At 37.0% G+C, this 23,294-nt stretch overlaps 1 protein-coding gene across 1 annotated transcript; it reads left to right on the forward strand.

Moving 5' to 3' along the window:
* Positions 1-457: 457 nt before the first annotated feature.
* On the forward strand, positions 458-1,813 carry LOC138872794 (uncharacterized). The gene is made up of 2 exons (XM_070151210.1): positions 458-1,025; positions 1,584-1,813. The coding sequence occupies exons 1-2, from the start codon at positions 458-460 to the stop codon at positions 1,811-1,813; spliced, it is 798 nt and encodes a 265-aa protein (XP_070007311.1).
* The last annotated feature ends 21,481 nt before the right edge of the window (positions 1,814-23,294 follow it).

Consider the following 23,294-nt stretch of genomic DNA (forward strand, 5'->3'; position numbering starts at 1 on the left):
ATTGAAGCATTATTTGTCGTCCTACACTACTTACCTCATTTCCCGCATGGATCCTCTAAAGTATATCTTTCAGAAGCCTATGCCCATGGGAAGACTGGCGAAGTGGCAGATTTTACTTACAGAGTTTGACATCATCTATGTGACTCGGACCACAATGAAGGCCCAAGCCTTGGCCAACCACTTGGCCGAGAATCCGGTGGATGATGAATATGAGCCACTGAAGACTTATTTTCTTGACGAAGAGGTCATGTATGTTGAGGAGGTTGGCCCTGATGAAAAGCCAGGTTGGAAACTCTTCTTTGATGGAGCTGCTAACATGAAGGGTGTCGGAATAGGGGCTGTACTTATATCTGAAACAGGGGAACACTACCCTGTAACAGCCTAGCTTCGATTTCATTGCACCAACAACATGGCTGAGTACGTAGCATGCATTCTGTGTTTGAGGTTAGCTATAGACATGGGAGTCCAGGAAATACTTGTTCTGGGAGATTCAGATTTGTTGGTTCACCAGATTCAAGGAGAATGGGAGACTCGAGATTTGAAACTCATACTGTACCGACAATGCCTGCATGATCTTTGTCAACGATTCAGGTCGGTTGAATTTAGACATATTCCCAGGATTCATAATGAGATTGCTGATGCCTTGGCTACTCTGGCGTCAATGTTACATCATCCAGACAAGGCTTATGTCGACCCCGTGTATATCCAAGTTCATGATCAACATGCTTATTGTAATGTGGTGGAAGAGGAAATCGATGGCAAGCCTTGGTTCCACGATATCAAGGAATACATCAGGTTAGGGGTATATCCAGTACATGCTACAGATGACCAAAAGAGAACCATTCGACGTCTGGCTAGTGGATTTTTCTTAAGTGGAGGAATCTTGTACAAGAGTACTCCGGATTTAGGACTGCTGAGGTGTATAGATGCTAAAGAAGCTTCAACTATCATGGCCGAAGTGCATTCTGGAGTTTACAGGCCGCATATGAACGGGTATGTCTTGGCAAAGAAGATACTTCGAGCAGGTTATTATTGGCTTACCATGGAACGAGATTGTATTAGTTTTGTTCGCAAGTGTCATCAATGCCAGGTACATGGTGATTTGATTCATTCTCCCCCATCTGAGTTACACTCAATGTCTGCACCTTGGACCTTTGTTGCTTGGGGCATGGATGTTATTGGACCAATTGAGCCGGCAGCATCAAACAGGCATAGGTTTATTCTGGTGGCCATTGATTACTTTACCAAGTGGGTCGAAGCTGTAACTTTCAAGTCCGTGACCAAGAAGGCAGTAGTGGATTTTGTTCATTCAAATATCATTTGTCGGTTTGGAATTCCCAAGGTGATCATCACAAACAATGTTGCTAATCTCAACAGTCATTTGATGAAAGAGGTATGCCAACAGTTCAAGATCATGCATTGGAACTCCACCCCGTATCGCCCCAAGGCAAATGGAGTTGTTGAGGTTGCTAACAAGAACATAAAGAAGATACTTCGTAAGATGGTTCAAGGTTCTAGGCAGTGGCATGAAAAGTTGCCTTTTGCCTTACTGGGTTATCGCACTACTGTTTGCACTTCAGTAGGTGCAACTCCTTATCTGCTGGTATATGGAACTGAGGCAGTTATACCTGCAGAAGTTGAGATTCCATCCATTCGGATCATTGTAGAAGCTGAAATTGATGATGATGAGTGGGTCAAAACTCGGCTAGAGCAGTTGAGTTTGATTGATGAGAAAAGATTGGTTGCAGTATGTCATGGTCAATTGTATCAGAAGAGAATGGCAAGAGCATACAACAAAAATGCGCGTCCTTGAAAATTTGAAGTGGGCCAGATGGTATTAAAACGCATCCTTCCTCATCAGGTGGAAGCCAAAGGCAAGTTCGCCCCAAACTGGCAGGGGCCATTCGTTGTGACAAGAGTGTTGCCTAATGGTGCTTTGTATTTAACAGACATAGAAGGCAAATGTGTAGATATGACTATCAATTCTGATGCAGTTAAGAGGTACTATGTATGATACCTTTGCTTACCTTCAGTTGTATTTTGTACTTGGCATGTTCAAAGTTTAAATGACGAGGGCATTTTGTTCCGCTACCCAAACACTTTCATCCTTTGTTACCCCTTTTGAGCTTTATTTATTTTCTTTCATACCCCTCTTTTGGAATCAGTAACAGAACTAGAGAACGAAAAAAATGAATGAATGAATGAAAAATAAGAAGAGTGAAAAAGAAAGAAAAAGAAAAAAAGAAAAAAAAAGGAAAAAGAAAGAAAGAAAGAAAAAAAAGAGAAAAGAAAAAAAAGGAAAAGAAAGAAAGAAGAAAAAAAAAAGAAAAAAGAAAATAAAAAAAGAAACAAAAACAAACAACGTCCTTTTGAACTACGTTCGACCTGATTCCTTTTAAGGATACGTAGGCAGCCTCACGGTTCGGTCCCATCAAAATAAAAATTAAAACTCCTCGGACCCAAAGAAACTTGGGCAAAAGTTTTGGTTTTGAAAAGATTTGATTCCAAAAGTTGTAATTTTGATCCCTTTTCATCTTAAGTCAGTTTGAGCCTTCATGCTACCCTTTCTTTCTAACCCTGTCCAAAAGCCTACATCATGGTCCAAAAGAAAGACCTTCCGATCAATCTTTGAGGATGCCAGGTCAAGCGAGATAGAGGTATGATTTACATCTTGGGTAAAACTTTGTTCAGGGGCGCAAGAGAGAAAATTTAAAATGAGAGTCTTATTGGTGAAAACCCTCGCGGTCACTATAAGGCGATGTTGAGTTGAAAGATGAACAAATGAGAGAGGTTTGTAGGTGAAAACCCTTCAGGGCACTACAAGTTGAATGAGGCTCATGACTTTACAGAGAAATTGGATCAGTAAAAGCCCGGTTTTGAAGTATGAAGACATGACATGAACTGAAAATATGATTGGTTGGACGAATTAGGCTGGTCAGTCTAAATTGCATGTCATGATTATTGGAGTTGGTTGCTTCCCTCAGATAAGTCTTCTTTTTCTCATACTTCTTCATATCGTCATCTTTGTTCAAAATTTTCCTTTGTTCCTTTTGTCAAAAATCATTTCACTTTGCTCTTTGCGTCTATCTTTATGAGTCTCTTTCAAGTTAGCCCTTGTTGAACAAGCATGAAAGGATTTCAAAGCCTACTACCAGCTTCTAAATTGCACAAAGCGGAGTCCGGCTAGGCAGTTGACTTGATTTAGAATAAGTAGTATGGTGATAACTGAGGTTCAGGCAATCAAGTGAGTCTTGAATTTTGAGAAAATACAAGGATTCATCAACTTTCAAATGAAAACACAATGCAACAAGTGAGTGTGAGAGACTTAGGTCATACAGAGGTTTTATGGTCCAGTTCCAATCAAAAGGTCAAACAACTCCTTGCTAACCCGAAACAGCTAATCAGAATGAAGCATGACAGTGGCGAAAGCAGATGCTCAGCAATGATGCCACAAACTAACCACCACGTTTTCAAACTAACAAGATTTTTCTGAAACAGGGGCAAGAAATATTTTTAATCCACAGGGACCTCCCATGGAAAAGCATGGTTCAGAGAGCAAGAAATTCTGTTCAGAATCCTCCAAGATGAGAGCATGACTCAGGTAAGTTCATTAAAAGTTCTCAGGACCCTCCTGGATAATGGGATTTAATTTAAAATTTTCAGGACCCTCCTGGATAATGGGATTTAGTTTTTAAATTTTCAGGACCCTCCTAAATAATGTAATTTAATTTTAAAAGTTCTCAGGACCCTCCTGGATAATGAGATTTAATTTTAAAAGATTTCAGGACCCTCATGGATAATGAGATTTAATTTTAAAAGCTCTCAGGACCCTCCTGGATAATGTGATTTAATTTTAAAAGTTCTCAGGACCCTCATGGATAATGGATTTAGTTTTTAAATTTTCAGGACCCTCCTGGATAATGGGAGTTAATTTTAAAAGTTCTCAGGACCCTCCTGGATAATGAGATTTCATTTTAAAAAAGTTTTCAGGACCCTCATGGATAATGAGATTTAGTTTTTAAAATTTTAGGACCCTCCTGGATAATGGGATTTAGTTTTTAAATTTTCAGGACCCTTCTGGATAATGGAAATTAATTTTAAAAGTTCTCAGTACCCTCATGGATAATAGGATTTAATTTTAAAAAGTTTTTAGGATCCTCCTGGATAATGGGATTTAGTTTTTAAATTTTCAGGACCCTCCTGGATAATGGGATTTAACTTTTAAATTTTCAGGACCCTCCTGGATAATGAGATTTAGTTTTTAAATTTTCAGGACCCTCCTGGATAATGAGAGTTAATTTTAAGAGTTCTCAGGACCCTCCTGGATAATGAGATTTAATTTTAAAAAGTTTTCAGGACCCTCCTGGATAATGGGATTTAGCTTTTAAATTCTTAGAGCTCTGTAGGTAACATGATCCGATTAGCACTCACAAATATGCCCAGATCCTAAACTGGGGTAGAAAAATTTCTTTTGTTTTGACTGTTTTGTAGCAATCAGGCGCCCACCTGGATAACGAGGGAATACAGTTTCAAGTTTTAGTAATCAGGCTCCCACCTGGATAACGAGGGAATACAATTCAAGTTTTGAAAATCAGGCACCCACCTGGAGAACGAGGGAGCTCATTTTATACCAAAGTCAAGCTATTGGTAGGCGCCCACCTAGAGAACGAGGGAATTCATTTCAGAGTTACTTCAATTCGCAAATTCAAGAAGCATCAGGAACCCGCCTGAAGAACATGGTCCATTTTTCAGTTGCATATTGAAGATCAAGTAGAGATTCACGGAGGATTCAAGACAAGAAGTAGATAGGATCTTGTATTTTCCTTTTACTTTTGCTGTAATTTTTCCTTTTATTTTGATGTAATGGCAGGAACCGCGGACCGGAACCTCGACGACACTTCACTCGACTCTCCACCTCGGTACTCCATCATCCTTCTCACTTGTGAACTACACGTGGCCTGATTCCTTTATAACCAAGGATATGTAGGCAACTCAGATACCAGGGCTCGGTCACATTCTCTTTTGTTTTAGTTTTTGTCTCTCTAAATAAGGGTCGGGTAAAAAACATGTCTTGTTGTTCTTTGTCTGAAAACACTTTGTGTTTCCTGTCAAAGAGGGGCAGCTGTAGACATGTAATTTTTGACCCACGCATTCGAATCACCTCTAATAGTCCTAGTATATTTAGAATATTTATTAGGTTATTAATATTTTATAGCCATATCTTTTGTTTTTACCATGATTTTTCACTTTTATTTTTGAATATAATAATTTATATAAAAATGATATATAATATATATATATATATATATGTATATTATGACATATTTTACTTTAATTATTCATAATTAATTTTAAATCATTTTAAAAGAAAGGATCAAGTTTTATCTATTTATGGTTTAAAAGAGTTAAAAGTCCCAAATTTTTTTTGGCCCAATTTCGGGCAAAAAGAAGCCCAAAATCATATAACCCTGACCCACGCCCTAAGCCCAAACCAGATTAACCCATCTACCCGCCCCATTTTCCCTTCAATCTCAGCCATCCAAACCCCTAGATCCAATCGCCCCTATTCCTCCCCACCATAACATAAAAACCTAATAATTCCTAAATCTAACCCTAAACCTAAAAATACAACTTCAGCCGCACCCAACCCCCATCTCCATCTTTGCCGCGTCCCAGCCACCCTAAACCCGCCAGAAATCAACCAAAATCCGGCACTCCACGTAAGCACTGGTCCCTTATGGTCCCCCCTTCCCTTCGTTTCATCTTCCACATAGCAAAATCCCAACGAATCTCATCATTTCAATCCGATTCACGCGGATTTCTTCTTCTATTTCTTTCGTTTAAACAAAAAATCCGGACCCTTGAATAAATCTGGGAAGAATGGGAATCGTTGGATGAAATTTTGTCCAAAAATCTCAATTTTTCCTATTTTTATTTGAGAAAGGGATTTTCGGATTTTATCTGGTGGTCCCACATGCTTTCTTGGAGAAGAAGGAGGAGGAAGCTTCGAGAGAGAGCTATATATTTGATGTTTTTCGGACAGAAAAAGGGGAGAAACATTTGGAGAATTTTTTGACAAAAAGAGCTAGGGTTTTTCGGATTTTTGGTTGTTCCGTAAATTTCAATTCATTGTAAAATTAGAGTTTTCTTTTAGTGTTCTTTGATTCTGTTTTGTTTCGTTTTTCATATATAAAAAAAGAACAAAAATTATTTTCTTCTGATTCGGATTTTACATCAAAGTCAGAAAAATACAAAAAAAAAGAGTCAGTTTCTTCTTCTGGTTCTTGTTCGAAATGGAGTTTAGCTGCGGTTCGAGGTTCGATATCAGTCGCCAATCTAAAGTTCCGTCCGAGCTCCTGTCCGATTCATTTGCTTGTTTCTACGTTAGAATTCTGGGAATTGAAGCCGAGCTTCTGTTGAATCATATATTGTTACTTAAAGAGGAGTTCAACTTTACAGGTTCATTCCCGCGTCCCTCTTATTTATTTGAATTTGTTTGGAATGGATTGAAGTGTAAAGGAGTCATTAAAAAAGGATTAAATAAGCAGTGATTTCGAAGATTGTGTTTAACTTCCCTCTTATTCGAGTCTACGTTCTGTGTCGATTGTATGTGCGTTGAATTTTTCCGGTGAAACCTCCTAGATGATAAATGAGCATGAACTGTTCGTATCCCTGTTTGGTTCAGTCAGATTGATATTTGAAGTATTAGAACCAATCGCGATGAAACTGTGTATTCATTGTGTCGAGCGGAAAGTTGATTTGTCATTGTTTTTGCTTATGATTAAGTAGTCGAAGGCCTTCAGCCATTAGAGTAGTATGTTCTTTGACTTCATCTCTGTTTAAGGTTTGGAGTTTCGAGTTTGGATTTTCATACTCTTTGAAACATGTTTACAAATAAAACCATGCCTTCTAGTTATCCATATCTGAAACGGAATCACACTTTCTCATATGTGTTGAACTAGAATTTCTCTGTTGTTTCCATGACTAGACAGAATAGTTCAGTTCACTTGGATTTGTGAGTTGTTTTCCCATATAGTCAGTTCGATCATGAGTTAGTAAATCAAATAGTGTGCATTTTAGAGAAAGGTATGGCATTAATCAACTGGTATTAGACTGCTGATTGCGCTTAATCTCCTGTGTTGCAAACTAAGTTTGGATTAGTTTACTTTCATCATGGTCAATCTTGGCATGTTAAGTGTTTGATTACCAGAACTGTAGTTTGTGTCCGCATCAACAGTTTGCATAATTATTCAGTTTATTTGCTCAAATGTGTGCTAGTGTACATGAACTTTTCATAATAACAGGCTTGATGTAGTGGGCATTGGGTATTTACTGTATGATTGTTTTCTTATGCAATGAAAAAGGGCGTTGTTTTCCGGTGTCGAATGCATTTTTGAGTTTACAGTGAGAATTAGAATAGTTATTAAATGGGTAAACATGTGCTTATGTGATTTTATTGGTAACGGGTAATTGTTTGTAAAGAAAGGGAAGTATGCAATTATTTGGTCTCCAAAGGGATGGTGAGGTGGACATGGTTGTTCTTGTCATGCTTCAATTCATTTTCTTTACTGTATTTTTCCTCTCCATGAGCATTGGATGTTATTTGTTATTTCACTGATTGGTTGTTGGATATGAAATTGTTTGGATAATTGTTGGGCCGTGGGAGTATGGAAAGACCGAAGCCCATTAACGATTGATTTGTCTCCATGCTTTAGGTGTCGGGCTCAGTCTAATAAAAAACGAAAAGTTAAAAAGGGAATGAACATGAACTTAACTTTATATATTTAGTTTTTATTTGTTTTGCTTTTATTATATTGCGCGCTAGGAGCATGTTAGGCCGTCATCATTTAGGTAGGCAAGCTTTAGGATTTGTGTTGGTTTCGAGGTGAGAGGTCATTCCCTTAGTTAAATTTATCCGGGGAATGCCCCAAAGGATTTGTACATATTTTATTTTGGGGAATACCCCGTAGTATTCTGTAACTGGAGGCCGAAAGCGAACTCGTAGTACTTTTATTTCTATTTCACTTTTGTATTTATCTTTCTTTTATTAGGTGGGAATGACCTCGAGCCTTTTGTGTTTTTTTTTGTGTTTGTTTTAGCTCAATCTGATTTTAAAAGCCAACTTGATCGAGTACGCAACCGTGCTAGTTACGGGGTTCGGGGAGTGCCTAACACCTTCTCCCCGAGTCAAATGACCCCCCTTACCCAAATCTATGGTGCAGATTTAGTTTTGGAACCTAAAGTATTTTAAAGGAAAAAAACATTTTTTTTTTAAAAAAAACGGTGGTCTGGCACACCGAAATCAATGTCAGGTGGCAACTCTGAGATATTTCCTTTCGAACACAAAGTTTTGTCACTTTCAAAATTGAAAAACCTTTTCAAGCTTTACTAAATCTTTTTTTTATTAATTTAAGAGGGTTTAGTGGAGTTTGTTTAAAAAAGGGGTGTGACACTTATATTAACTAGTTCCTACCCCATTTAACTAGTTTTGGATCGTTTGGCTCCAAATTGAGAGTTTGGGCTCGTTCTTGGTATTGGAAGAATACTTTGGAACGAGGTAAGTCTCCTTTCTAACCTTGTAAGAGAGAATTGTCCCCATAGGTGTAATACTTGAATAATTTGCTACTAAATGTGGGGGCTACGTACGCACTAGGTGATGAGAGTCCGTGCGTAACTACTATTATGTAATTATCCGGGTAGTCTAGGACCCGTATCATGCTATATCTGTGTGTCTATATTTTCTTGCTAATGTGATCACTTAGGATATGCTAGAGACTCGGAAAGGAATATAAGCGAACGTATATACTTGTTGAACCCTTGTATGAATTTATTTGAATATAAATGCTCCTTCATGTGTTTTCTTAATATTAATTGATATTTGTGGATCAGGCCGATCGCCTCGGTTGAAATAGATGCATCTATAGTTCGCGCCATTCGACTCTTTGGCAGTGCACAGTTTATTTCCTGTTGGATCGGGTCGTCGACCTCGGCATAATGTGCACATGATATCTATGTGAAATCTTATCCATGACTTGTTTTGCTAAAGATTTGAAATGTAAATGGCTAACTGTAATATTGTTAAGAACATGACTTATTACCTCTTGCTACAAACTGTTGATTATTTGTGACTCCCATGCTTAGCATGACACTTTATTATATCATTTGACCCTAGTAGGTGTCAAGTCGGCCTCTCGTCTCTGCTTCTTTGAGATTAGACGGGATACTTACGGGGTACATATTGTTTATGTACTCATACTATACTTTTGTACTTAATTGTACAGGATCTGAGGCAGGTACATCTGTCTATCAGTCTGGTGCGCGCCTTTGATTCATAGTCCGAGACTTCCACGATGAGCTGTTCCCTTCCTGTGCCGCTCAGCAGCTTGATGGAGTCTTCCTTTACTTTTGCTGTCTATTCTATTTCGGACAGTAGGATAGATTTATTCTTTTGTATATTCTACTAGTTGCCCATTACTTGTGATACCGGGTCTTGGCACACACATTAGTAGACTATTATTTTGGGGATTGTGTAATTATTTTTGGTACATTATTGGTTATTTCTTGTTTTAATTTTAACTTAAGAAATTGCCGCAACTGTTTTGGTAAAGTAAAATGAGCACTTATTAGTATTTCCGCTCTGGTTTGCCCGGCAATGGTGTTGGGTGCCATCACGATCTATTATAGAAATGGGTCGTGACATAGAAGAAAGGAAGCTGCTGTGTAAGCTACTATTGCAAGCTGCTGTGTAAGCTGCTTGTAAGTTGCTTGTAAGCTGCTACTGCAAGCTGTTGTGTAAGCTTCTTGTAAGTTGCTTGTAAACTGCTACCCAGATATAGATAATCTTCTGCCGGGATAATAATTATCCATAACGGAGTCCGAAATGATAAGCTTCTTCAGGAAGTTTATTTTCAATAAAGTACTAAATAGATAACCATATTTACGGCGGTGTCCCATATGGATAAACTTCTTCAGGAAGCTTATTTACAATGGAGTATTAAATGAACATCCATAATATATATTTATAACACTTATGTATTTTTCGGTATACAAAATCTAATTCACACAGTACTAATTAGTAATTATTATGCAGGTTATAATGCAAGAATTGTTAATGCATAATTAATATTGAAGATATATTTAATTATTAATAATAAAGAAATTATTATATATAAATTAATTAATTTAAAAGGAAGATTTGATCTTTAAATCTTTCTATTATTAATATAAGTATTCTTATAATCTTATTCCACATTTATCTTGCTTATACTAATAATACCTAAATGCAGGGATTCATAATGCAACATACGAGTTCACATGAACTTATATCTGTAAACATTTTCTATATTAAGAAATTTATTAAACACTATAAATATTTAACGGTGAATACATGTAGGGAAAGTTTCACATATGAACAACTTGGATCTTTACTTTTCAATTTTATAGCCTATATTTTAATTTATAACTAACTAGCCAAAAAATAATAGGCTAAGATTCAACATTCAACTCAATAAGTTCTCAAAATTACTATTTAATTTTTAAAAAAGATTGCTCAAGCTTTTAAGTTAACTTTCGAATCAGTAACCGTAACTCAAATATTAGTTCAACAAACCAAATCCATTTGGGTGGTGAAAATTAGATTTTTAACAAGCTTAAATATGTGGGTTTAGATTTCGAATTTGATTTTGTGAGAAATTTGGAGTGGGTATTATCTAGAATTGTTAGAAATAGTATAAGGAGGTTGTACATAAAATTTGAAGTCATTTAATAGAGATTTGGACCGATTTTGAAAAAGAATTGCAACTGCAAATCGTGGAAGAAGTTCGTCTACAGACACTTGTATAAAGGCGTATAAGATGTGTTTATACACTCATATACACTATTATACAGGATTATACAAAAAACTTACTTCGTCTTATTCCTTGCATTTTTTTTCTGAAATTTAACTCAAATCTTGCTCAAATCTACTCCAAATCACTTCAACTTTAAATTTTGAACTCCTTTTGATATTTTCGATCAATTGGAACAACACCCAATCCAAACAACTAACAAACTCAAAAAATCTTATTTTTGAAAGCAAAGCTTTGAATGGCCTTCAATGGTGGAATGTTGAATTTTCAATTTTCTTACATTGCAACCAGGTGATACAGGGAAGAAGCTGTAATGGCAGACGACCCCTTGAAATATACGTAGAAGATGTGAGAAGAAAAGAGAGTGAAAACAATGGTTTTGAGAACATAGATTTAACTCCATAGCTTTTAGAAGCAATGGTTGTAAGAAAACATATTTTGAATTTGCTAGTGCTTTCAAAATATGTACAATATGGACTAGGTCAGATAAAACTTAAAAATATGAGCCATTTTTTATTATAGTGTGAAGCCAAGTGTATTTTCTTGTAATTCTTTCATTCATGTACTTCATCTTGCAAGTATTATTTAATAATCTAACATTGTATTAAATTTTGTTGCCATTATCCTTTTCGTTATGTGATCAACTAAATATTATATTATCTTATGCGAAATTTTAAGTTGAAATTAGTTATTCCAAACTATCAACCAAACGGCCCCTTAATTATCAAAACAAATAATTACAATGGATCACTTTTGAATAGGTGCTATTTTTACTATTTTTTTCCCTTTTACCTAAGCAATACTATCAAATATACCAATCACCATGATCATATATCACATGGGGCAAGTGCACAGATAGCTATTCTCAGTGATGCTATTTAGAGATTAACTGAAACTTATTTTTATCCTGAAATTAAACTAAAAATCTTAATTCAAATTAATCGAAAAATTGAAATTTATGATGCACTGACTAATTCCTAAATAACATCCTTTTAGAGTGGCTACCTGGTGTCATTTCTACCTCTTTTGCCTGATAAAAACTCAAACAAGTCCCACGTACCGAATTCATGGTTGAGTTAGACAACCGGATTAATCGAATCGTATCACATACTTTAGTTTACCTGGCATTTTTGCAATGTTCTCATGTCTTAACTTGTGACATCTCAGTCAGACGACGACAACTCTTACTATAAGCACATATTAAATTAGGAGAATATCAAATCTATTTTTCTTGTTGCTTCACTCTTCTTTATTTTGAATTTAATCCTATGTATCTTAATTGGAATTCAGCCTAGTGCTTTTATCTGTTGAAGTAGTACAATGAACAACTGAGTCCAGGGGCGGATTTATAGGTATAATTACGAGGCACATACCCATGATTTTTCCGTAACATTAGATATTTTATATACATATTTTCTAAAATTGGTATAATATTAACTGTTGGCACTCATGCTCCAATAAGATTGAATGGTACACTTGGTAGAAGGTTGAGTTATTCACCAAGAGTTATAGGGATCAATTCCCACTAGATATATTTTTGTCTCCTTTTTTTTTTATAGTAAAATATTACATCCATGTATGAGAAATCTTAGATCCGCCTCTGATAGAGACTAGTAACTCTAAATCTTTGTAAAAATACCATTTTTGTATAGGGTAAAATATGCTATGCCAGGTGGCCGCTTAAAGAATGGCATGTGGAACCGAGGTGCAATTATCGCTTTTGATACCGGAAGGAATAACACTCATAAAGATGCAATAAATACTCTTCGCCCGGTAGCATTCAATGGAGAATATTCCACAACATTAAGTACGTTGCCCGTTACAAAAAATTTGGCATTTATGTTCACCGTTATATTTTCTTCAATGACCCTCATAATTGGCATTAAAAGGCACACTCCTAAGAATTCTTTCCCTAGACCTAGCTATAAATAGTGAGCTCTGTTATCATTGTAAAAAGAGAAATTTTCTGGCAAACTAAGACTACAATCTACAAAAGCTCTATACAATTTTATCTTCTTATTTTTTGTCCTTATTATTGTTCTAATCACTGTTGTGCCCAGAGGCTTTATTACCAGAATATTTATTTCTGTTATTTCGTCTTCCTATCAAGGCTAAGTGTTATATATTTCTTCCATCATCTTATTATTTCAGGATCAAATTAATTCACTTATCTAGAAATCACGTATAAATTCAACTGTATCATTTTTCGGGTAAACAGTTTGGCGTCCACTGTAGGGCCTAGACAGCCGTGTAATTAAGTTGATCCTTGACTCTTTTATTAACGTGTTTTGATTATTTTGCCTTAGAAAAAATCATAAGAAATGGTAGATAACGGTGTTAACAATATACAAAATCCCAAGGTTTGAGGGGATCAACCTCATTTCGAGAAATCAATCAGTGACACCCACAACGAGGAGAATGACGCCACACCGGTGCATGACAGGCTATATCCTCGACATGTTCAGTAGACAACTCCCGATGATGCTGAAGAGGAACAAGTCGTTGATGCGGTAAGATTCCTACAAGAACAACAAGCGATCATTCTAGGCCACCTAACGCGACAAGATAAGTTTATGACGCATTTGAAGCAGGCACTATCGGGGGCTTCGAATGCGAATAGACGAGAGTCGGTTCCTCTCGGCGCTCTCGTGAATCAAACAACGTAGAGGGTCGGCAACAACATCCCGAGGGGGGAAATTGGCTCCGATGGGGCTGGGGGGAGCAGATCTGGTCCCAATAACGAAAACGATCCCTTCAAAAGTGAATTCTTACGGTTCATAAGGGAAGTGAATGTCCGCATGGACTAAATCCCAGACGTACCACTGGTGCTGAAAGGACTAGACTCAAAGAAATATACTTAGTTGCCATACAAACCAAGCGCTGCACCACAACTAATCCCGAAGCCATTTAAAATACCCGACGTGCCAAAGTAAGATGGAACTTCAGATCCCTAGAAGCATATAACCACCTACTTGGAGGCAGTAAAGGGAAATGATCTAGTTCCTCATGAGATTGAATCTGTTTTGCTGAAGAAATTTGGAGAGACTCTCACAAGGGGAGCCTTGACATGATATTTGTTGCTACCCGAGCATTCCATAGATTTCTTTGAAATGCTCACAGACTCTTTTATTAAGGCTCATGCCGGGGCTAGAAATTTACATGCCCGAAAGGCCGACATATTCCGAATTGTACAAGGAGAAACCGAGTTGCTAAGGGAATACATTACCCTAATTCAAAAGGAGAGGATGATGCTCCCGGTTGTTCCCGAAGAATGGGCAGCTGAAGCATTCACCAAGGGACTGAATCTGAGAAGTTCAGACGTTTCCCGGAAACTGAAGAAAAGTTTGCTTCCAAGCAACTACTTGGGCGAACGTACACAACCGATATGAGTCAAAGATAAGGATAAAAGATTATCAGGTTGGTTTTTCGTCATTGGCAAAGGGACGAGAAAAGAAAAAAGAAAAATCAAAAGACGACTTCGACACGGATAGACAGTCTTCAAGGGGATAATTTTTTCCCTATGAACGGACAAAAGGCCGCAACAGAGGTTTTCAGTCAACATATAGATTCACTACCGACAAAAGGTCTGATTGCAGTCGGAATAATAAATCGTTGCAGGACAAGGAAGCGCCAGGTACGCAGGATCCTTCCTACCCCAGGCTATCAGAATACAATTTCAATGTCAGCATAGTATAATTGGTATCCCCTATGAGAATCATCAAAGAAGCACGGTTTTTGAAGTCGATGAGATACGATCTCAGCCAGAGGGATCCCAACCTGTAGTGTGAATATCACGTGATGAATGGACACCAGACTGGGGACTGCCGATATCTCCGAGAAGAAGTGGCGACATTGTTAAGAATGGTCATCTCAGAGAATTCTTGGGAAGACCATGGTTGCACAAGATGAAGGCGGTACCATCAATATATCATCAATTACTGAAGTTTCCAACAATTGAAGGAGTTAAACAGATAAGGGGTGACCAACCGGCGGCAAGGGAGATGAACGCAATTTCGATCTTTAGTAGTAAAGGAAAGGGACACGCGACATAGCAACTACAGGAACCGATGCCCGCTCCAAAATCGGATGAAGTTGACTCGGGGGAAGAAGCATCAAAATTTTATCAAGTACCGAGATATTTCCAGGCTCTAGAAGATACGGACGCAATAAAATCCATAACAGAAGAGCTCGAGCAAGTTTCACTATTCAAAGAGTTCTTAGAAAGAAAATTCCACTTGGGGACAGGGCTACACCCGAACTCAGGTTTGGCTTTATTGAATTTCTTAAATCTAATGTCGATTGTTTTGTATGGTCGCATACGGATATGACAGGTATCCCGACGGAGGTAGCCATACAAAATTTAAGTATGGACTCCAACATACCTCCAGTAAGACAAAAGAAATGCCCTATTGTGGAAGTCAGGAATAAATTCATCAAAGAGAAGGTAACACACTCACTTAATATCAGGCTAATCCAAGAGGTAAAATATCCCAAATGGCTAGCTAATATAGTCGTAGTTCCTAGGAAGAAGAACAAATATCGCATGTGTGTAGATTATAAGGACTTGAATAAGGCATGCCCGAAAGACTCGACCCCACTACCAAATATCGATCAAATGATCGACACGATGATCGGGCACGAGTTAATAGTTTCCTTGATGCGTATTCCAGGTACAACCAAATTAAGATGAACCCGGAGGATCAGGAAAAGACTTTGTTTATATTGAATTTCGGCACATATTGCTATAATGTGATTCCCTTCGGGTTGAAGAATGCTAGAGCCACTTACCAACGAATCGTAAACAAAATGTTCGAAAAGCAAATAGGAAAAACTATGGAAGTTTATATAGACGATATGCTCATTAAGTCTTTGAATGCAGGTGATCACCTTAAGCATCTACAAGAAACTTTTGACATCCTGAGGAAGCATAACATGAAGTTTAACCTCGAGAAATGCGCGTTCGGGGTCAGCTCCGGCAAATTCTTGGGATTTTTGGTATCGCAAAGGGGGATTGAGGCAAACCCCAATAAGATCAAGGCCATCGGAGACATCCTAGACCAACTGTCAAGCATGAAGAAAGTCCAAAGGCTCATAGGGAGATTGGCAGCTTTGAGCAGATTCATTTCTCGGTCATCAGAAAGATGTCACCATTTCTTCGTACTGCTCAAAAAGAAAAACAACTTCAAATAGACCTCAGAGTGCCAACAGGCTTTGAGAGATTCTAAAAGGTACTTGTCAAGCCCTCTACTACTTTCTAAACCAAAGAAAGGTGAAATACTGTTAGTCTACCTCGCGGTCTTCGAAGTCACGGTAAGTGTAGCTTTAGTCCATAAGGACGAAGGTACGCAATCTCCCATATATTACGTTAGTAAAATTTTAATGGGAGCAGAAACTCGCTACCCACATTTGGAGAAATTGGCCTTATCTCTCGTAGTCGCAGCTCGAAAGCTGAGGCCCTATTTCCAATATCACTCGATAGTTGTGGTGACCACTTTTCTTCTACGGAACATCCTCCACAAATCCGAAATCTCAGGTAAGTTGGCCAAATGGGCCATCGAAATGAGTGAGTTCGACATAGAATGTAAACCAAGGACTGTGATTAAGTCATAAGTCTTGGCTGACTTTGTGGACGATTTTAGTCTAGGATTGCTGCCTCTGGCAACCAAAGAGGCCGTAATGGTGTCAGAATTGACATTGGGGGTTTGGAACTTATTTATGGACGAAGCTTCCAATGGATATAGGTCCGGTCTTGGAATAGTATTAATCATGCCTTCCGGGGAAACCCTAAGGCAAGCCATCAGAACGATCCCTTTAACTAACAATGAAGCAGAGTGTGAGGCTTTGATTGCAGGACTCGAACTGACCTAGGGACTTGATTTCGAGGTCATTGAAATCAAATACGACTAACAACTAGTGGTAAATCAGGTCTACGGGATCTTTGAAACCAAAGAAGAGCGCATGCAATAATACGTGGTAAAAGTCCAGGCCCTGTTGGTGTGATTTCGGAAGTGGTCGATTATTCATATCCTGAGAGAAGAAAACACATAAGCAGACACGTTGGCTAACCTTGGGTCATCAACGAAAATAAAGGGATCAGAATCCGAGACTGTAGTATAATTGATGAACTCGATCCTGGATGTAAATAACTATGGTCCTAGATGTAAATAGCTACTATGAAGTAAATACGAATAGTTTGGTCTGGGACTGGAGGAATTAAATCATTGATTATCTCGAGCATGGGAAGATACCCGAAGACTTCAAGGAGTCTTGGGCGCTGCGCGCCAAAGCAGCACGGTATAACTTCAAAAGAGGCGAACTGTACAGAAAATCTTTCCAAGGCCCGTTGGCCCGGTGTTTGGGGGCATCCAAAGCTAATTACATTATGGGAGAAGTCCACGAAGGGATATGCGGCAACCATTCGAGCGCAGATTCCTTAGTACTAAAACTGGTAAGGGCATGATATTATTGGCCCTGCATGGAGCAAGACGCTAAAGCCTTCGTACAAAAATGTGATAAGTGCCAATGCTACGCACCACTGGTACATCAACCGACATAACCATTACGTTCGGTTCTGTCCCCGTGGCCATTTATGAAATGGGGAATGGACATCATTGGACCACTTTCGTCGGCTCCTGGTAAGGTAAGATTTCTTTTAATTTTAACTGACTATTTTTCTAAGTGGGTGGAAGTAGTCTTTATCAGAAGATCAACGAGCGCAAAGTGGTAGATTTCTTGTAGGAAAACATAATTTGCAGGTTCGAAATACCGAAAGAGATAGCATACGATAATGGGCCATAATTTATTGGTGCAAAAATTACAAAGTTTCTCGAAGATTTGAAAATAAAGAGGATTACATCTTCACTCTACCATCCGAGCACAAATGGTCAAGCGGAGTCATGATGAGTGGCTAGCATATAAAAAGTTATTACTCGTATCTTGTCAAATTTTATAATATAGAAAGATGTCGGTCCACAGGGATTAGGTAATCTATTCTTACAAATAAATCTTGTTTGAATTACTATTTGAGAAAATATGGATTGGTGAATTGATTAACTAACAATCTATAAATAAAGTAGTAGCGAGAAAAAATAAAAATTATTTTTTCTATTACAAATATGATTAAAGAAAAGTGTTGGGATCCTAACTTCACTTGATATTGCAATTATAACGTAGGTCCAATTGTTATTCAACTTCTATTCCCACAAATATATAAATGCCTCTGGCGGTTAACATTCATATATTATTACTTAAATCTATTAGTTAGTCATGCTCTTTCGATTACACAACTTAACTATCAAAATAAGCAATATTAAGAGCCAGGAATATATGCTAAAACTAAAATATGCTCTCTTTTTTGGTGAGCCTCTTTCGATTAACTCACTTGTTATAACTAATTTATATTAGAATTGCTCTTGCGATTACAATCCTTAATAACCATCATAGTTATACATTGCAGCAGGTAATTAACATTTAGACGACAACTTATTTATACTAAAATTAACTGTATTACTTATTTTGCTCTTTCGATTACAAAATTAGTAAAATTAATTTGTACAAACTTAAATAGAAGCCATGAAATCTAGTTAATATCTACTTCTGAAGCAGATGATAGATATAAAGTTTCAAGACAAGAACGTGAAGTTGAAGAAAAATTACTACTATTATAACATAGTATCAAGCTTCAACAGTTTCCCAGCACGAGAAAAATTACTCCATAGTGAAGTAATTATAACCACAAGAATTGTTTTTCTTCATCAAATAAGAAAATAGAAAGAAATATTTAAAGTGAATAATTCTTTCTATTTAATTATTATCAAAAAATAAAATAAGATGAACAATGGAGTTTTTATTTCAAACTCAAATGAAAAGAGAATGATAAGAACGAGGAATGAATTTGATGTGACAGGTTGTGATCGGGAAAGCTCGAAATAAGCTTTCATGGCGGAAAGAGGGGGGATTGAAACGGAAGGGTGAAGGTCCACAACAGGAAGAGAGGGAAACAATAGTAATTAAAAGGGTTTGACTGTTTTAGTAAAATTTTCATATCCTACCCAAGTATATTTTCAATGGTGCCCATTTACTCTGAATTTGTCACCAACATTGACATGTTGTATTTCAAATGCCCTATTGGAGTAACTTTAGTGACTGTATATGGACCTGTCCATTTGGATTTGAACTTACCTGAAAAAAGCTTCAAGCGACTATTGTACAAGAGAACCTTATGACCTTCTTCAAAATTCTTGTGCTTGATCATTTTGTCATGCCATCTTTTTACTCTTTCCTTGTATAAAGGAGCATTATTGTATGAGCTTAGGCGAAATTCTTCAAGTTTGTTTACCTGTAATAATCGATTTTTTCCAATATTTGTTATATCACAATTAAGGAATTTAATTGCCCAAAATGCTTTGTGCTCTAACTCAACAGGCAAGTGGCAAGCTTTTCCAAAGACGAGTCTATATGGAAAGGTTCTTATAGGTGTTTTAAATGCATTCCTATAGGTTTAAAGTGTATCATCTAATTTCAAGGATCAATTTTTTCTCGAGGCTCCAACGGTCTTTTCTAGAATTCTTTTAAGTTCTCTATTGGATACCTCAACTTGCCCGTTTGTTTGTGCATGATATGGTGTGCATGTTTTGTGTGTGACCCCATATTTAGATAACAAGGCTGCAAATTGTCTATTCATGAAATGTGGACCTTGATCACTGATGAATACCCGCGGGGTTCCAAATTTAGTAAAAATGTTCTAAAACTAACACACAATCTTGGCTTCATTTGTCCTAGTGGCTATTGTTTCAGCCCATTTTGACACGTAATCTACGACCATTAATATGTACTGGCATGAATGCGATAAAGGAAATGAACCCATAAAATCTATACCCCATACATAAAAAATTTCACAAACAAGTATAGAGTCGAGAGACATTTCATCTCTTTTGGATATATTGCCCATCCTTTGGCATTGATCACATGATGATACGTATGCTCGTGCATCTTTGAATAAGGTGAGCCAATAAAATCCTGCTTCTAGCACTTTAGCTGCTGTTCTATTTGGTCTATGATGACCTCCAACTGCTCCATCATGAAAATGGTACAAGATATTTTTCACTTATGTTTCTGGAATACATCTTCTCACGATCCCATCTGCACAATATTTAAATAAGTAAGGATCATCCCAAAAATAATGTTTTACCTTTGTCAATAATTTTTTTTTCTTAGGTAAGAATAGTCAAAAGGAATCCATTTTCCAACCAAATAGTTAGCTAAATCAGCAAACCAAGGACTTTGATCAGCAACTATTTTTATTGAAAAAATATGCTCATCAGGGAACTCTTCTTGAATTGCAATTGATTCATTTGGTGGCTTCTCTAACCGAGAGAGATGATCATCAACTTGATTTTCTGAACCTTTCTTGTCTTTGATTTCCAAGTCAACTTAAGAGTCTTGGTTTTGCATCTTTCTTGGCAATGAGGTATTTTAGTGGTGAGTGATCTGTAAAGACTATTACCTTTGATCCAATGAGATAAGCTCTGAATTTATCAAAAGCAAATACCACAGCTAGTAATTCTTTTTTGGTTGTGGCGTAATTCACTTATGCTTCATTGAGTGTACGACTGGCGTAGTAAATGGGACGAAAGATTTTACTTTTTCTTTGGCCAAGAACTGCCCCAATTGCTACATCACTAGCGTCGCACATTAATTCAAATGGTTGACTCTAATCTGTAGTCACAATAATTGGAGCATTTACCAATTGTTTCTTGATTTCTCCAAATGCCTGCAAGCAATTACTAGTGAACTCAAACTTTACATCCTTACCCAACAGATTAATTAATGGCTTGGTGATTTTGGAGAAATCCTTTAATGAATCTTTGGTAAAATCCTACATGACCTAGGAAACTTCTGATTTCTTTAACTGTGGTTGGAAGAGGTAATTTTGCAATTACCTCAACTGTTGCTTTATCAACTTCAATGCCACCTGATGTAATTTTGTGTCTAAGAACAATATATTCTTTCACCATAAAATGACATATTTTCCAATTTAAAACCAGATTTATTTCTTCATATCTTCTCAACACTAATGTTAGATGGTGAAGACATTCTTCAATTTTTTCAAAGATTGTGAAATCATCCATAAATATCTCCAAATATTTTTCAGTCATGTCTGAGAAAATAGATGTCATGCATCTTTGAAATATGGCAGGGGCATTGCATAGACTAAAGACATTCTTCTGTATCCAAATGTCCCACTAGGGCAAGTAAATATTATTTTCTCCTGATCTTCTGGTGCAATCGGTATTTGATTGTAGCCAGAGTCACCATCAAGAAAATAATAGAAACTATGCCCGGCCACTTTTTCTAACATTTGGTCAATAAATGGTAAGGAAAAATGATCTTTTTGGGTAGCGCTATTGAGTCTACGATAGTCAATGCATACCCTCATTCCTGTGACATTTCGAGTTAGAATAAACTCATTATTTTCATTTTGCACAACTGTCATTTCACCCCTTTTTGGTACAACTTGTACTGGACTTACCCAACTACTGTCAGAGATTGCGTAGATTATTCCTGCATCCAAAAGTTTAACTACCTTCTTTTGGATCACTTCTTGTAATTTAGGATTCAGACGCTGTTGTGGTTGCACTACTGATTTTGAATTATCTTCCAACGGTATTTTGTGCATGCAAATAGCAAGACTGATTCCTCTTATATCTCCAATAGTCCATCTTATTGCTTTCTTGTATCTTCACAACACTTCAATCAGTTGATGTTCATGTTCACCTATCAAAGAGGAAGAAATTATAATTGAAAATGCCTTAAGTTCTAGGAAAACTTATTTTAAATAATAAGGGAGAATTTTTAATTTAAGAGAAGAGTAAGGGTTTTCCTGTTTTATTTCTTCTTCATGGAATTCGAATGAGTCTTTTTGTTCGTGCTTTCGCTGGGATTCTTCATCAAATTCTGAATCAACGTCAGTTAGTTGATCTTCTGGTGGATCATTGACTAACTGTTGACTTTGATATTCTTCCACAATTTCATTTGATATATCAATGCCGAACATGATGAGGAAGTTTCCTGAAAAGGATATTTTATTAATTTTTGCATATCAAAGATTACCCTTTCTTTATCCACTCACAAAATTAGTTGTCCTTGTTGGACATCAATCAATGCTCTTCCAGTTGCTAAAAATGATCTTCCAAGAATTATTGGTACTTCACTGTGTTCTTCCATATCAAGTATTATAAAGTCCACTGGAAACACAAATTTGTCCGCTTTGACAAGTACATCTTCTATTGTACCTCTTGGCTTTTTCAAGTATTGATCTGCCAGTTGTAGTGAAACTGGTGTTGCTTTTATTTGTCCCAAGTTGAGCTTCCTGAAAATTAAAAATGACATTATATTAATAGAAGCTCCTAAATCACGAAATGCTTTTTCAAAATAAATTCCTCCTAGAGTACATAGAATTGTAAAACTCCTTGGATCTCCAAGTTTCTTCGAAAGCGTATTTTGAATTATAGCACTACAATTTTCTATCAATTCAATGATTGCAAGATCTTCTAGCTTTCTTTTATTTGAAAGAATTTCTTTAAGAAACCTTGCGTATGAGGGCATTTGAGCTAGTGCTTCAATGAAAGGGACATTGATGTACAATTGCTTGAGGATTTCAAGGAACTTCCCAAATTGTTTATCTAATTTTTCCCTTTTTTGTTTTCGAGGGAAATGGAGTGCGATTTCCCGGGTTCCTTCGTTGTCTTGTGAGTGTGATTCTTGCTTCCTCTTTCCCTCTTTTTACTATTTTACTTGTCCATTCTCGATATGGATTAGGTATGTAACGACTCGACCGGTCGTTTTGAGCTCTAGAGCATCGTTCGGCAGTTTGAGACATTGAGTAGCTTCACTTCATGTATTATGACTTGTACGTATGGTCGGAATTGAATTCTGGGAAGTTCAGAATTGATTCAGATGGAAAATTCTAATTTTGAAAGCTTAAAGTTGGAAAAATTGACTGAGGTTTTAATTTTGAGTAACTGTCCTCAGGATCGGGATTTTAAGGTATCAATAGGTTCATATGATAATTTTAGACTTGGGCGTATGTCTGGATCGGATTTTGGTTGATCGGGGAGCATTTCAGCGATTATTGTGGAAAGTTAGCATTTTGGATGAATTTCATAAATTTGGGTTGAAGTGAATTTTGATGTTATCGATGTTTGTTTGGGACTCCAATCCTGGGAATAGCTCCGTATGGTGATTCTGGTCTTAGGAGCGCATCCGGATGTGGATTTGGAGGTTTGTAGGTCATTTCGGGGTCATTTGGCGAAAGTTGAAAATTGAAAGTTTTTGGGAAGTTTGATCGGGAGTGGACTTTTTGATGTCGGGGTAGGATTTCGATTTTGAAAGTAGGAATAGGTCCGTAATATCATTTATGACTTGTGTGCAAAATTTGAAGTCATT

The sequence above is a fragment of the Nicotiana sylvestris genome, chromosome 7, assembly GCF_000393655.2.
Source record: "Nicotiana sylvestris chromosome 7, ASM39365v2, whole genome shotgun sequence".
In the NCBI taxonomy this organism is placed as follows: Eukaryota; Viridiplantae; Streptophyta; class Magnoliopsida; order Solanales; family Solanaceae; genus Nicotiana; species Nicotiana sylvestris.

Bases quoted from the DNA above. Each gene is read 5' to 3' on its own strand.
- LOC138872794 (XM_070151210.1), top strand. From the start codon at position 458: ATGGGAGTCCAGGAAATACTTGTTCTGGGAGATTCAGATTTGTTGGTT. The intron at 1,026-1,583 runs GTTATTATTGGC...GCACTTCAGTAG, and splicing joins AAAGAAGATACTTCGAGCAG to GTGCAACTCCTTATCTGCTG.